At 35.1% G+C, this 15,000-nt stretch overlaps 1 protein-coding gene across 2 annotated transcripts in view; it reads right to left on the bottom strand.

Annotated features, from left to right (window-relative positions):
• The window catches only part of roraa (RAR-related orphan receptor A, paralog a), a 526,177-nt gene extending 511,177 nt beyond the window's left edge, over nt 1–15,000 (bottom strand). Inside the window, exon 1 of one of the 2 annotated variants that reach the window (XM_073942163.1) lies at nt 14,797–15,000. Coding sequence is in view for 1 of the 2 variants with exons in the window: in XM_017354088.4 (XP_017209577.1) it covers nt 11,187–11,340 (154 nt within the window). In the remaining variant the exon portion in view is untranslated. Of the gene's footprint in view, nt 1–11,186; nt 11,505–14,796 lie in introns of those variants that run through there. The other variant, XM_017354088.4, reaches the window with a different exon arrangement.

The raw sequence follows: 15,000 nt of genomic DNA, 5'->3' as shown, positions 1-15,000 counted from the left end.
ACATTTATAAAGTTTAAATATTTGAACATTTATTGCAACACACTATTTTGCAATGCATTTTTTTCTTTCTTTTGGCCGAACCATTCTTTTAACTGCACTCAGGTTGTAAAAGCAAACAGCGTTGGATGAGTTCTCATGTCCAGGTTAAGCAGATTGACAGCGAGCGGTGCAGCGTTAAACATCAGTGTCAGCACACAATATCTGCTGCCTTTAATTGCCGGCTTTGAATAAAAGAGGCTCAGCTTGGCTCATTCAGCCGCTGAAATCTCCCTCCTGCTGGAAAGAGTCAATCAGCGCACGCAGGTGACACATTTCACCAGCGCTCTCTGACATGGGCAAAATATTGTTGTCTGCCGTGCCAACTAATAAGTAATTATAGGCTAGTCCTCCACAGATGGCAGACCCCACAGTCACTGCGCCGCCATCCAATAAAAGAGAAATTAAGTTAAGCACCGCTCCGCACATGTGCATCCAAAAACGCCAACGAAACAACAGCACCTGAGCTTTACAAGCGATTTGCTCCATCCGATGGCATATAGCAAATATTTATTTGGCTATGTGCACAGTATTTATTAAAAACAACGTATAATTCTGTGACATTTTAGCAGAACTTAGCATAGATCATTGAATCGGATTAGACCGTTAGCATCAGACTTAGTACATGATGTAACTACAGAAGAGTCAGTGTAAATTTTAGTGGCATTTTAGCTTAGCTAAGCATAGATCATTGTATCGAATTAGACGATTAGCATCGTTCTTAATACACAATGTAACCACAGAATAGTCAGTGTATTGTTCTGTGACATTTTAGCTTAGCATAGATCATTCAATCGGCTTAGACCATTAGCATCTGTCTTAGAGCATGATGTAACTACAGAACAGTCAGTGAATGTTTCTGTGACATTTTAGCTTAGCATAGATCATTGATTCAGATTAGACCATTAGCATCTGTCTTAAAGCATGATGTAACTACAAAGGAGTCAATTTACATAGTGTATAATTCTTTGACATTTTAGCTTAGCATAGATCATTGAATCAGATTAGACCATTAGCATCTGTCTTTAAGCATGATGTAACTACAGAGGAGTCAATGTATATAGTATGTATATTTCTTTGACATTTTAGCTTAGCTTGGCATAGATCATTGTATCAGATTAGACCATTAGCATCTGTCAAAGCATGATGTAACTACAAAAGAGTCAGTGTATATAGTGTATATTTCTGTGACATTTTAGCTTAGCATAGAATCAGATTAGACCATTAGCATCCATCTTAGAGCCTGATGTAACTACAGAGGAGTCAATTTACATAGTGTATAATTCTTTGACATTTTAGCTTAGCATAGATCATTGAATCAGATTAGACCATTAGCATCTGTCTTTAAGCATGATGTAACTACAGAGGAGTCAATATATATAGTATGTATATTTCTTTGACATTTTAGCTTAGCTTAGCATAGATAATTGTATCAGATTAGACCATTAGCATCTGTCAAAGCATGATGTAACTACAAAAGAGTCAGTGTATATAGTGTATATTTCTGTGACATTTTAGCTTAGCTTAGATCATTGAATCAGATTAGACCATTAGCATCCATCTTAGAGCCTGATGTAACTACAGAGGAGTCAATGTATATAGTGTGTATATTTCTGTGACATTTTAGCTTAGCATAGATTGAATCAGATTAGACCATTAGCATTTGTCTTAGAGCACGTTGTAACTACAGAGGAGTCAATGTATATAGTGTGTATATTTCTGTGACATTTTAGCTTAGCATAGATTATTGAATCAGATTAGACCATTAGCATCGGTCTTACTACAGAAGATCCACTGTGTAAGTAGTAAGTGTAGATTTCAGTCTGTATTTTTGAATGAGATGCTAACGGTCTAATCAAATTCAATGATCTACGCAAAGCTATGCTCAACAGCTGTTGAATGCTTGAAAAATAAGAAATGACAATGTTTTGGTGCCTCCAAATGATTCTTGGGGTTAAAAATAGATTTTTAAAAAATGCTCACTTAACATTTGTATTTGATATATAGTCAGATTTGATTATAGTCAGTCGCTTGGTGTTAGTTTTTTTCTATTTAACTGAAAATCAGAGAGAGAGAAAAAAAAAATCCACCATCAAAATCTTAATTTATTTAGTTTTTCCCACCAGTTTAATGAACTCCAATTAAACTGCAAGCACAAATTTCAAAATTACACAACGCAGCCCTGAAACAAACCTAGTTAGTGCAAAAATAAACCTCCTTAAATGAAAGAATTAAAAATTAAAAACTTTTTTGCAAAGATAAATAATGGGGAAATAAAGTGTAAAAAGCTTGTTTGCATATCTTTGCCACGTCAAAACTAAACAATCAAATGAGAAGCTATATTTAGACGCAAAGTGCTATTAGACCAACACGAAATGCTGCATTTGCAAATTCAAAAACGCTCTGGAGATGAAGTACAATTGTTCAAATCCTCATACGGTAGAGGCTGAAAACGCCACAAGTGTCACACTTATGAATGAATGAACACATTATAAAAGTTTCCAAATGAGTGGGAAAGCAAGAGAAATATAGTAGATTCAACTACAATTTTAAATTGCGTCAAAAAAAGGAGGTATGAAATAAAGCTGTCTCCAACCTGAATAAATCAAAAATACATTTCCTTTCCAAATCATAACTTACAATACCAGTCAGAGTAGGAAATCATTTAGATTTCAAGACCAAACTTATAGTTCGGATTCTAAAATACTGAAGAAATGAACAATGAAACAATATTTCAAAGAGTAAACTGTAAAAAAAAAAAATGGCCGTGATTTCAACGGTAACAAAACAGTAAAAATGCTACAGTACAAATCCGTAACCTGGTTAACGGTATGTTTCCTTAATATATACGGCGAATAACCATAAATTGACTTTCCCAGAATTCCCTGCATGGCACATCACTTTTTATGCATTTGGTTGACATTAATATGGATCTTTTTAGTTGTTTCCCCATCAGTTATGTACATTAGAGATTTATGCTACATCTAATGTTGATAAACAAGGTTTATTTCATGACTTTAAATTTTATGCGTGTTACCATACTGGTGTTTAGTAGCTGTGTGAATGACACTAGGCTTGTACAGTGTTTTTTAACGGTAAAGTACTGGCAACCACAGCTGCCGGTTTACTGTAAATTTTGCGGATTTATTTTTTACAGTGTAGATAATGCAAAAATTTGAATTACCCCATAATTTATTCCATTTTAAGCCCTCATCTATCTATCTATCCATCTATATAGACTTTTTCTCTGTCTGACGAACACAATCGAAGTACTTTTAAATTTTATCCTGGAATTTTATGAGGATTAAACGTATTTTTACACTAATTTCTGGTTACCATTAGCAACAAAATCCTGCCACAAAGGCATTATTCACATCGTTACCATTTATTATTATACTTTATTTTATAATTGTCACATCTATAAATATAAATAACAAAATAAAACTATAAAATAAATTTTAAAAAAAACATTTACACAAATATGTTCTCATTACTGTAATAAAAACTTTATGGATAAAAAGTTTAAAATTAAAGTTAAAAAAAATATATAAATATATAAAATATTTATATAATAAAATAAACGAAAAATATAGCAAACCTAAGAAAACAAAAACCAAAATGTGTACAAGATTACTAATAAATATTAACCAAAATGATATTTTATATAATAATAACAACAACAATATTAAATATAATAATAATAATAATAATAATAATATTTAATAATAAAATATTATTATACTTTTAAATTTTATCCTGGCTCTTGTGTGCAGTCAAATGGTTAGCCTACTATATAGGCTATATACTATATATACACTATATAGAGGCTTTTATTTTAAAGCTTTCAAAAGCACATAAATATGTTGTAACAGCCTGTTATTGTGAGGAAACGTAAATATTTTACGTTTTGTCACTTAGTGGCTAACTCGCTTCATAGGACATGCGTTAACCCTTGACGATAGTGTTAGTATTTTACTTGTTTAATTAATAAGGTAAATGGTTTGAAAACACGACTAATTTGTACAAAGTCATTCGTATGACAATGAGTTCAGTCGTATGACAATGTTCGATTTTTAAAAGGCATGGCACCAAACCCCACCATCATTGGTGGGTTATCAAATCCAGACTGATCTCACGAGGAAACGAGAGTATTTTATGTTTTGTCAGTTTAGTGGCTAATTCGTACGCATTTGTACGAGTTTAGTCGTACGAATGAATGTACGATTTTAAAAAGGAGGCGTGGCACCCAACCCTACCCCAACCATCATTCGGTGATGAGCAAATCGTACTAAACTGTATGAATTAGATTGTACGAATTCATACGAATAAGCCATTAAATCAAAAAGTTACGAATTGCCGTGAGATTGCGTTGATCAAATCATTCTATAAATGCACAAATGAGATCTTACAGATTAATACGAATTAGCCTCTAAAATAAGTTACGAGTTGACGCAAGATTGGATATTCCAAAATGCGCATTAAAAAAATAAAAATAAAGATTACTCCCATTTCTCAAAGACGCCACACACAGCAATAACACAATCTCAGCATGATTTCAACACTTGTGCATTTGCTCATCTTGACCCATGTCTCTCCTTCAAAAGCCCCATCTTAAATGAGATGTCGAGTGTCAGACTGAGGGTTAAAACATCACGCGCCGCTCCTTCAGCTTGCGCCTTTCAGTTCCTAGAAGGTCAAATGTGATGTTTGACCTACTCCCGAGCTCTTTTGTGGATGTGAACAAGCACAGGTACAAATCACAACAAGCTTAAAAATGAAGTCAAGATTGTTATTGTCAAGACTCATGTACAAGGAGAAAAAAAAAGGGAAAATGTGTTTCTTACTAAAAAAGTATTCACATCCGGATGTTGGTTTGTGTGGACAAAGTAAAAGTGAAGCGTCTGAACAACAAACTATAATTTGGAGATTGTTTACTGCTTCGAAAGCATTTTACATGGGTGCAATAAACCTAGCAAAACACATATTTATACTTCTAATTTTACATTATAATTGCATTTTTTTTAGCTTCAGATTCCTTTAGTTATTTAAATCTAGCATATTAATAATGCAAAAAAACAAACAGATTTTAAAATAATACTCGGTATGTGTATGAAACGTCCTACTGTGTATGAAATGTGCTGTATAAATAAACTTGCCTTCTCTATTTATGCATATATTAATTTCCATTTCTTTACATTTTCTTATTTAAAATGTATTTATCACATTACTAATGCAATTACAGTTCCATATTAATTAAATATATGTACATATTGACTTTTTTTACACTTAACTTGCGTTTAGATGTTATGCTAAGGACAGTTAGATAACAAGAAAATGTCAATATGTATATAATGAAATAATAAATAACCATATTAGCATTGGTATTATGATAAATTTATCTAATATATGTTATTTATTCAGTTTCTTTTCTGCTTAGTCCCTTTAATAAATCAGGTGTTGCCACAGCGGAATGAACCGCCAACTTATCCAGCACGTATTACGCAACAGATGCGCTTCTATCACTGGTAAACACCCATACACTCTCATTCACACACATGCACTACGGACAATTTAGCCAACCCATTTCCCCGATAGTGCATGTCTTTGGACTTTGTGGGGGAAATCAGAGCTCTCAGTGTAAACCTCCATTCAAATAGCTACAAATCTTAAGCAAAATAAACGTAAATATAATATCTAAATAAAATAGTACGAGTGTGTTTTGCACACATAGGAAATACTTTAAAAATAGTAAACAATTAAAAAAAAAAATTTTTTTTATGAAAAATGTTTAGCACACTCACTGTCCACTTTATTAGGTACACCTGCCCAACTGCTCGTTAATGCAAATGTCTGATCAGCCAATCACATGGCGGCAACTCAATACATTTAGGCATGTAGACATGACCAAGACGATCTGCTGTAGTTCAAACAGAGCATCAGAATGGGAAAGAAATGGGATTTAAGTAACTTTGAACGTGGCATGGTTGTTGGTGCCAGATGGGCTGGTCTGAGTATTTCAGAAACTGCCGATCTACTGGCATTAATCACGCACAATCATCTCTAGAGTTTACAGAGAATGGTCTGAAAAAGATCAAATATCCATTGAGCGGCATTTCTGTGAACGCAAATGCCTTATTGATGCCAGAGGTCAGAGGGGAATGGCTGGATTTTTTCTGATAGAAAGGCAACAGTAACTCAAATAACCACTCGTCACAACCGAGGTCTGATGAGTCTCGATTTCTGCTGAGTCATTCGGATGGTCGGGTCAGAATTAGGCATTACACCATGAAAACATGGATTCATCCTGCCTTGTATTAAAGGTTCAGGCTAGTGTTGTAATGGTGTTGGGGATATTTTCTTGGCACACTTTGGGCCCATTAATACCAAATAAGCATTGTGACAACACTACAGCCTACCCGAGTATTGTTGCTGACCATGTCTATCCTTTTATTACCACAGTGTCTCCATCTTCTGATGGCTACTTTCAGCAGGATAACATAACATAGCGCAAATCATCTCAGACTGGTTTCTTGAACATGACAATGAGTTCACTGTACTCAAATGGCCTCCACAGTGACCAGATCTCAATCCAATAGAGCACTTTGGAATGTGGTGGAACAGGAGATTTGCATTATGGATGTGCAGCCGACAAATCTGCAGCAACTGTGTGATGCTATCATGCCAATATGGACCAAATTCTCTAACGCCCCATTCACACGGGGCGTCAGCGCCAACGCTTTCCATTCACTTTGAATGGGTGATGTCAGGCATTGCCGAACTGCATTGTGGATCCGTCTGCGCCACTTCAGAGGTGTTGCTTGCTACAGAAGTTGGGAACAGCTCAACTTTAAGCACCGACGAAAGCGTCAGACAATCAGATCGCTGTATGCAAATACACCAGCTAGACAATGGCCTATTGCTGACTGAATTTCATTGGCTGACGCTTCTATGATGATCACTTTAACCCCAACTTCAGACACACCTTCAGTCAAGCGTTGACGCTGAAGCCCCGTGTGAATAGGGCGTAAGGTGTATTTCCAGTACCTTGTTGAATGTACGCCACGAAGGATTAAAGGCAGTTCTGAAGCCAAAAGGGGGACCAACCAAAAACTAGTAAGGTGTACCTAATAAAGTGGCAAGTGAGTGTAGAGTTAAATTTTTATTATTCCAAAATATATTTACTACAATGAGTTGGACCTATTAACCATTTAAACCATATTGATTACAATAAAGAGAGATTAAATACAAAATTACTGAAACAAACGCACACATGAAGTGTGAACTAACTACAGTCCTGACATTTTCCTTCCAAGTTTAAGTAATATTTCTAATAAAAGTAATATTTTGAGTCCACTGGATGACATTTAATTCAAATGAAACCTTCATTACATAAATATTAAAGCTTAACGACCAAAAAGGTACAATAAAAAAAAACTAATCAGAATCTAAACTAAGTCAAGCGCAGCTTAAGGTTGCCTTTCCTCAACATTTAGTGTATACTTGAACAAAAGGGCCCAAAAAAGCTATTTGGTGAAACTCAAACACTCTAATAACTCTGAAACGCATAAAAACAAACTTCCTATGGTTTTCTCCATATGTACACAGACATCTTTTGACTGGTGATGAAAGCGGTGTGGTTTCACAGTAAACTCCCTAGCACACCACCAGCAAAAACCACAAACTGCATGTGGTTAACTACTAATAAAGCAGCTTCACGTGCCTGTGTGGAGATCTGACTGAACCACGGTTTTGTGTTTAAGCAGCCAAAAATATGATTAACAGTCACAGCTGGTCAAACATGTAGTAGAGTGTGAATTTGATATTTATATAGCGTCATAAAAACAAAATAATGTACATGATGAGCTTTAACAGCAGTCAGCAAGCAAGCATTTAGAATGGATACAAGTGTGCTGCTGAAACTATTTCTGTCACTCTCTCCCGAAGCATCTATCAGGGCTGCAGAATTAATCCAAAAATAATCTAAATTAAAACAGAGCTGAAGAAACGAATGCTAAATAGAAATTCTAAATTCGCTTACAGCTAATTCATTAGATCGCTTGCTAATTAGTGTTGTTTTAGCACCAATTGTACTTTATTTCATTTACAATTTTTATTTTAGTTTGAACCGTTTGTCTTTACATCTGTAGTTTTTTTCGATCATTTTACCTGCTTTAGTTTGTTTCTTCAATCATCATTCATATACTTTTTGGCTTAGTCCCATTATTAATCAGGGGTCGCCACAGCGGAATGAACCGCCAACTTACCCAACAAACGTTTTATGCAGCGGATGCCCTTCCAGCCGCAACCTAACACTGGGAAACATCCAGACACACTCATACACGGCCAATTCAGCTTTTTCAATTCACCTATAGCACATGTCTTTGGACTGTTTGGGAAAGCGGAGCACTCGGTTGAAACCCATGCAAACAAGGGAACAACATGCAAGGCGATCGTTCTACCCACTGTGGCACCCGTAATGCCTATAGTTTGTTTTTTTATTTTAGTTATTTTACTTCAATAAGTAATATATCTTTGGAAACTTGCTGAAATTATAAATGTTTTCATTTTATTAAACATGCGCACTTTGTACATTTTTGAATGTCACCAAGTAAAATAAAATAGGCTGGATTTTACATATTTTGTCAGCTTTACTCACCGTTTTAATCTGACATTGAAAAAAATATTAATTCACAATAAAACAAGTATTTTACTATTATTATACTATTTATTATCACACTAAATTATTTACTATGATGTCTTTCCTACAAAAACAGCCAATCATTTTCTGTAAAAACAATATTACAAGATATTATCTAAATGTTTAAAAATACCAAAAGGTCTAGCCTTCATATACAGAAATGCATTTTACAGATGATGATTATGATGATGATAATAATAATAATAGTAGCAATTTTAAAGTATTTTAATCTTCTAATTAAAATTGTAATTAACAACAGCAACATCAACAATAATAAAAGCAGCTTTAAAGTAATTTTAAGCTTAATTAAATAGTAATCCATAATAATAATAGCAATTTTAAAGTATTTTTTAATCTTATAATGAAACGGTAATCAATAACAGTAATAATAATAATAATAATAATAATAGTAGGAAATAATTTTAATATTATAATTAAAAAGTAAATCAATAACAATAATAATAAAAGCTATTTTAAAAATATTTTTAATCTTAAATATTATTAAATAGTAAATCAACAACAACAATTTAATCTAATTTATATAATATATAATATATATATATATATATATATATAAAAATGACTTACACTTTAGTGTGTATAAATGTATTGTCATGCATTATAAATAGTAATAAAGTATTATTAATAATCAAATTAGTTCTTCAAATTAATTTCAGGCCAACTTTTTTTTAAACTTTTGCCATTCGACCAGACAACTATCCTATCAGTACCACTTGTTTCACTTCTGAGGCCCTGAAGGCTTCTAAAGTATGCAATGGAACTAAAATGATGTATTTTAAGTTAACACAGTAAAACTTACCGCAAACATGAGTAGTTTAACTTGTTGCTAAAAGCTTGTGATAAATCAGAAATGATTGCATTGCTCCAATAGCAACCAAAATTAATGCTTCGAAACTAAATCCTAGAAGCATGACAGTTTATCATCCAGTAAATGCCTATGACATAACATATTTAAGTCATAAATCAAAACTCGCCAGCGTACAGCTGATGTCATGACCTCTCGGCTCTATTGACTGCTGCTAGTGTGTTTGTTGCACAAGTCTTGCGAAAGCAAAGTGGATTTCTAACACGGCCGAGCAGAACAGTCCCACTGAACACTTTTGTTTCTCGTCCTCCATTCAACACAAGGGTTACATAACAGGACAGAGGCGCTCTTTCTTTCGCCTTTCCCTTCCAGATGCACTTTAGTCCTGCTGTAAAGGGTGGGGGGTGAATATGGGTCAGCAGGTTAGCAGTGTCTCAAAGTCAATCTCCTTTCTTTTTTTAAAAGACTTGCCTAAAAACTCCCATCCGGACACAGCCTCCCAATACCTGCCTCTTTCTGTTCTGACTGCTATTACATAACAGCCCAGCGCGGGGAAAGTACCAACAAAGTGAAACAGCGTTCTAGGGTTCTAGTTCCATAGAATCGTTAGAACGTTCGACGTCATTTCATTTGAATTATTAAGAACCGTTCTATCAGCCCTCACTAAACAGCCTTCCCGTTCCACGCGGTAGCATTTATTTAGGTTTGTTTTGTTTTGATTCCGACGTTATACGAGATATTTTACCTCAGGAAAACCTACTGACAAAACACTACGTGTACTTACTAGTGTAAGCATTTAAACCCAATACTTTCACATAAGATATCGAATGGTTTACCACGTCTGTTTATGGCAAAACCTGTTACATAACCAGCTTACATTCCACATTCACCAAATCAGCCTCTAAATATACCCTTCAGCGCGACACATAACAATCTGCAGAGATTCGCGACGCTACTTTACGCGCTGTCACTAGTTCACTTTAAGTTTTCCGATACATTTTACACAGAACTTGGATGAGTTGAATGGAGACACCGAAGGGGGGAGTGGCTAAAAACCTACTGTCTATACTGTAAAACAGATCGATCTTCGTTTGTACAAAAAAATAGATATTAAAACAGTGTTTAAATATACGTTGTGTGTGGGAAACAAGTCGTTACGCATCTCTGATGCGCAAACAGAGCACGTGCACTGGACATGCTGACAATCAATGAATGCAATATGAAATACAATCAGAAACTTCATCTCCAATTTTAAGACTAATTTAATCAGCCAACATACCCATGTTATGGAGGGTCTAATTCTATATTATTGTACGCATCTGAACAAATCTTAAATTAACTTTCATTGATTTGTCTGACAAACGCGTGTGTTTATTTGAGCGTCGATGCCTGTCATCTATCCAGCAGCGACTGCAGAATCAATCCCTCAAACGAAAAGAGCAACTCTAAAAGCATCACAATTCCTCTGCATGTCATGCAAGCCCGTCTTATTCCTGCAGCATTCCGCGCTCTGGAATGATTTTTACGCGCGCCATTTAAGTTGAAATGAATTCACTTTGAAGTTTTGCTCATCAACCCTACGGAGAATCAATGTGGTGTCGATTGCGAATAATCGATCCGTCTCACCTCTGTTGGTGCTGGAGCAGCTCTGCCGGCGCACCGGGGCTTGGTGCTCAGCTTTGCGGAGGGTCTCCAGGTTTACCGGGGTTTCCCTGACCGGGGTAACCGGCTCTGAGACGCCGTTGCCCGGGTCGCTCGCTGGATCTGGAGGGGACTCCATGTTGTGCTTGCTTTTGGAGCTATTGCTGCTGGTGTATCACGATGCGCCGCGCTGCGATTCACAGCTCTGAGGTTTGGTGTAGCGATGTATTTTTCTAGCAGAAGTAAGAAATGTTGAACAGGCGAGTGTAGACAGAGGTGGGTGTGTAGGTTTGATTGTCCACTGGCAGCGCTAGAGAGGAGAGAAGAGAGGAGCTCCAGCGCAGCCGCTCAACAGGGACGCGCTGTCAATAGCCGATGAATGGATGCGCGCGCGCGTGTGCGTGTGTGTGAGAGAGAGAGAACGATTAACACTGCACTTTCATCCCTTTGCCCGTATTCTAATGATACACGGCCAAACAACTGCCGACACACACACAATGCGTTATCTAGAATTCAACATTTCCTATAGGATCTTATTATACGTTTTTTTTATAACCACTATGCTAGTTTAGTTTGAGCAGAGAAAAAGCACGAGAGCTAAAATCAGTTAAAAGCTTGGTAAAGAAATATAAATAATTTAATATTTGAATAAACAAATTGACACTAAATACAATGCTATTCAGTCAGTGTGAGAATTGTTTTGGTGCAGTTATTTGAAGTATTTGAGTTATAAAGACTCATGGCGTAGGCCCAAAATACTACACTGTAAAAGTGATATGGCAAAAAGTAATAAAAACATGTTACTTTAATTAATATTAATGAGTTAATCAGGTTACAACTAATTATTTTGAGTTATAAAAAGTTTAAACTTAATATTTAAGTCAGTTTGACTGATGTATGTGGAGTTGACTATAAAAGCTCCTTTGGTTCAACAAAAAAAAAACTATTATGCAAGAATGTTTTAGTGTATTTTTGTAAAATAATTTAAAATATAATGCAATTTATTAAGGTCACATTTACTTATGTATTTTAATAAATACATGCCAGATTGAGTATGCTGCTTATTTTTAAATATAATGTACTTGCATTTAATACGCACTCTAATGGATGTCTTACAACCATATTAAGAAAGCAAACCACACACACACAGTGATCAGGAATTAAAGATTCCCAACAGGATCTTATTATATGTATTTTAATAACCACTAGGCTGAAAGTTTAAAGCAGAAAAAAAAAAAAAAAAGTATAAGAGCTTAAATTCAGACAATATTATTAAAATGCAATATTTTAATATACTTAAAAAAAACAGACACTATAATGTCATTCAGTGTACTAATCATTGACAAACCGCAATTATTGGAGTTGGTTATAAAGTATTTGAGTAAAAAGTGCCATGATGAAAGTACATAATATTCATTCATTCATTTTCTTTTCAGTTTAGTCCCTTTATTCATCAGGGCTCGCCACAGCGGAATGAACCGCCAACTCATCCAACACGTTTTACAAGCGGATGCCCTTCCAGCTGCAACCCAGTACTGAAAAATATTACTATTATTCATTCATTCATTTTCTTTTCAGCTTAGTCCCTTTATTTGTCAGGAGTCGCCACAGCAAAATGAACCGCCAACTTTTCAGCACATGAATGCCCTTCCAGCTGCAACCCAGTACTGGAAAATATTACAAATATTATCGAAGTAAGTTTAAAATGACATTTTTAACCTTTAAATCCTGTTGGGTTTGTCCATATTTGACCCAATAATGGCTTAAAAAACCCAGCACTTTTAGAATACGCTTTCCATGTATATAAAATCACTTTTGTAAAGTTTAATCGATACATAAATTAAAATGTCTGGTCAATACTAAGAATACAAACTACACACACGCACACAAACATGCACAAACACACACAAAAACTATTTCCTCTTCTCTTTAAATAATTTTCATTGTAGGTTTGAGTTCATGGACTTTTTTATGGAAAGCATGAATTTCAAAGCCCATTTTTTTCTGTAAACTTTTTCATGCAAAAAAATATCAATCAAACAAACAAATCATTATTAATAACTTTAACAATGCCAACACAATCTCATGGCAATTTGTAAATTTTGATTGAGTGGCTAATTCGTATGAATTCGTACGATCTAATTTGTACAATTTAGAACGATTTGCTCATCTCCCAATGACAGTTGGGTTTAGGGGTGGGGTTAGGTGCCACGCCTCCTTTTTAAAATGTACAATTTCGTACGACTGAACTTGTACGAATTAGCCACTAAACTGGCAAAACGTAAAATACTTATGCTTTCTCATGAAATCAGGCTGCAATTAGCATAACGTTTATCAACAACTTTATCAGCTAATTATGATTTGCATGTGACGTACATACACTTAAGTACAATAATGTCCATTACTATCAGGGGCGGATTTAGTGATTTTGGGGCCCTAAGCAATTTCAGCCATAGGACCCAAGTCCTGAAACACACCCTTTCAACTTATTAAATATTTATTTATATTGCTGCGTTTTATATCAATCTTCTTTTCGACATTTTAAATAAATGCAATCTCTTTGAATGATTAGTTTTCTTAAAATAAACTTAACTAAAAATCAAAAATAAAAAAATTATTAAATTTGACTGCTGAATGATATTTTATTTTGTAATATTATTACCATTACATAAAATTGCATTATTATAACAATATTATATTTGATTGTAGATTAAATATTTAATTACGTTAAAATTTTATTTGTTTAACTCATTATACAAAACATGGTAGAAAATTATATTATATACACAATATAATTTTTACTTCAAGATATTTATAGGGGGCCGCTTACCTCGCTTGGTTAAATACGCCCCTGATTATGATTGAAATATGTATATAATCAATATATTTAAATTCAATGTATTATCACAATATCTATTTTATGGATTGAGACATATTGTCGACAAATAACCCAACTACACAACTTTAACTCCTATTAGTACATAATAAAAGTCATAACAAGTTTATAGGACATTAAAGCACAGACTCAAGTTTTCATTCGAGTTCAGCCACTCACACAAGTAAACATTAGCATCTTGCATCTCACGGAGTGTGCAACTGTGAAGTGTCAGTCTGTCTGTGTTTGTTTCATCGGTGTAAAACTGCGCAGTAGATTAAGTTGGTCTGAGCTCTGACTCCAGCAGCTGATCAAAGCCTCAACACCCTTCGCCTTCAGGGAGAGCACACGTTTTTAGAGCAGCCTGTTTAACGCGTGTTTTGATACTAAACAATCTAAAAGTTCAGCGGCCCTTATTAATAGAAAAGTCGGCTCGGTGTGACAGCAGATGCGGCTCTCCCTCCGGCGGTGTCAACAACACGCCTGACGCACGTGACTGGCGCGCAACTGACACGCCCCCTCGAGCGCTGCACGTGGACTTTGGCATGCTCGAACAACTTGGACGTGAGCGCGCTGAAAGTCAAGTTCAGCTCGTGCAAGGTAACGTACATAGCAAAAACGTCAGGATGGATTTGTAGACTAAAGCAACAGGTTACAGGCAGAGAAGCTGTCATAGTACAAGTACACGTTAAAAGTATAAAAAAATACTAATTTACTCACCTTAATGTGTCCAACTGTGTAGGAAGTCCAAACATGACTCTCAAAATCCCCCAAAACATATTTCACAATGTAATTCAGACTTGGATAACAATATTTAAAGTCCTCAGAAAACATACGATGGCTTTGATGCGTTTATAAAATGGTTGTTTACTAATATTCTGCCATAGCGCTGTACTATCAACACCTTCAGGTTTAAGCTTGGTT

Source organism: Danio rerio, chromosome 25 (assembly GCF_049306965.1).
Source record: "Danio rerio strain Tuebingen ecotype United States chromosome 25, GRCz12tu, whole genome shotgun sequence".
Taxonomy (NCBI): domain Eukaryota; kingdom Metazoa; phylum Chordata; class Actinopteri; order Cypriniformes; family Danionidae; genus Danio; species Danio rerio.
The sequence above is the reverse complement of the archived record's forward strand: the minus strand, read 5'-3'. Positions and strand labels throughout refer to the sequence as shown.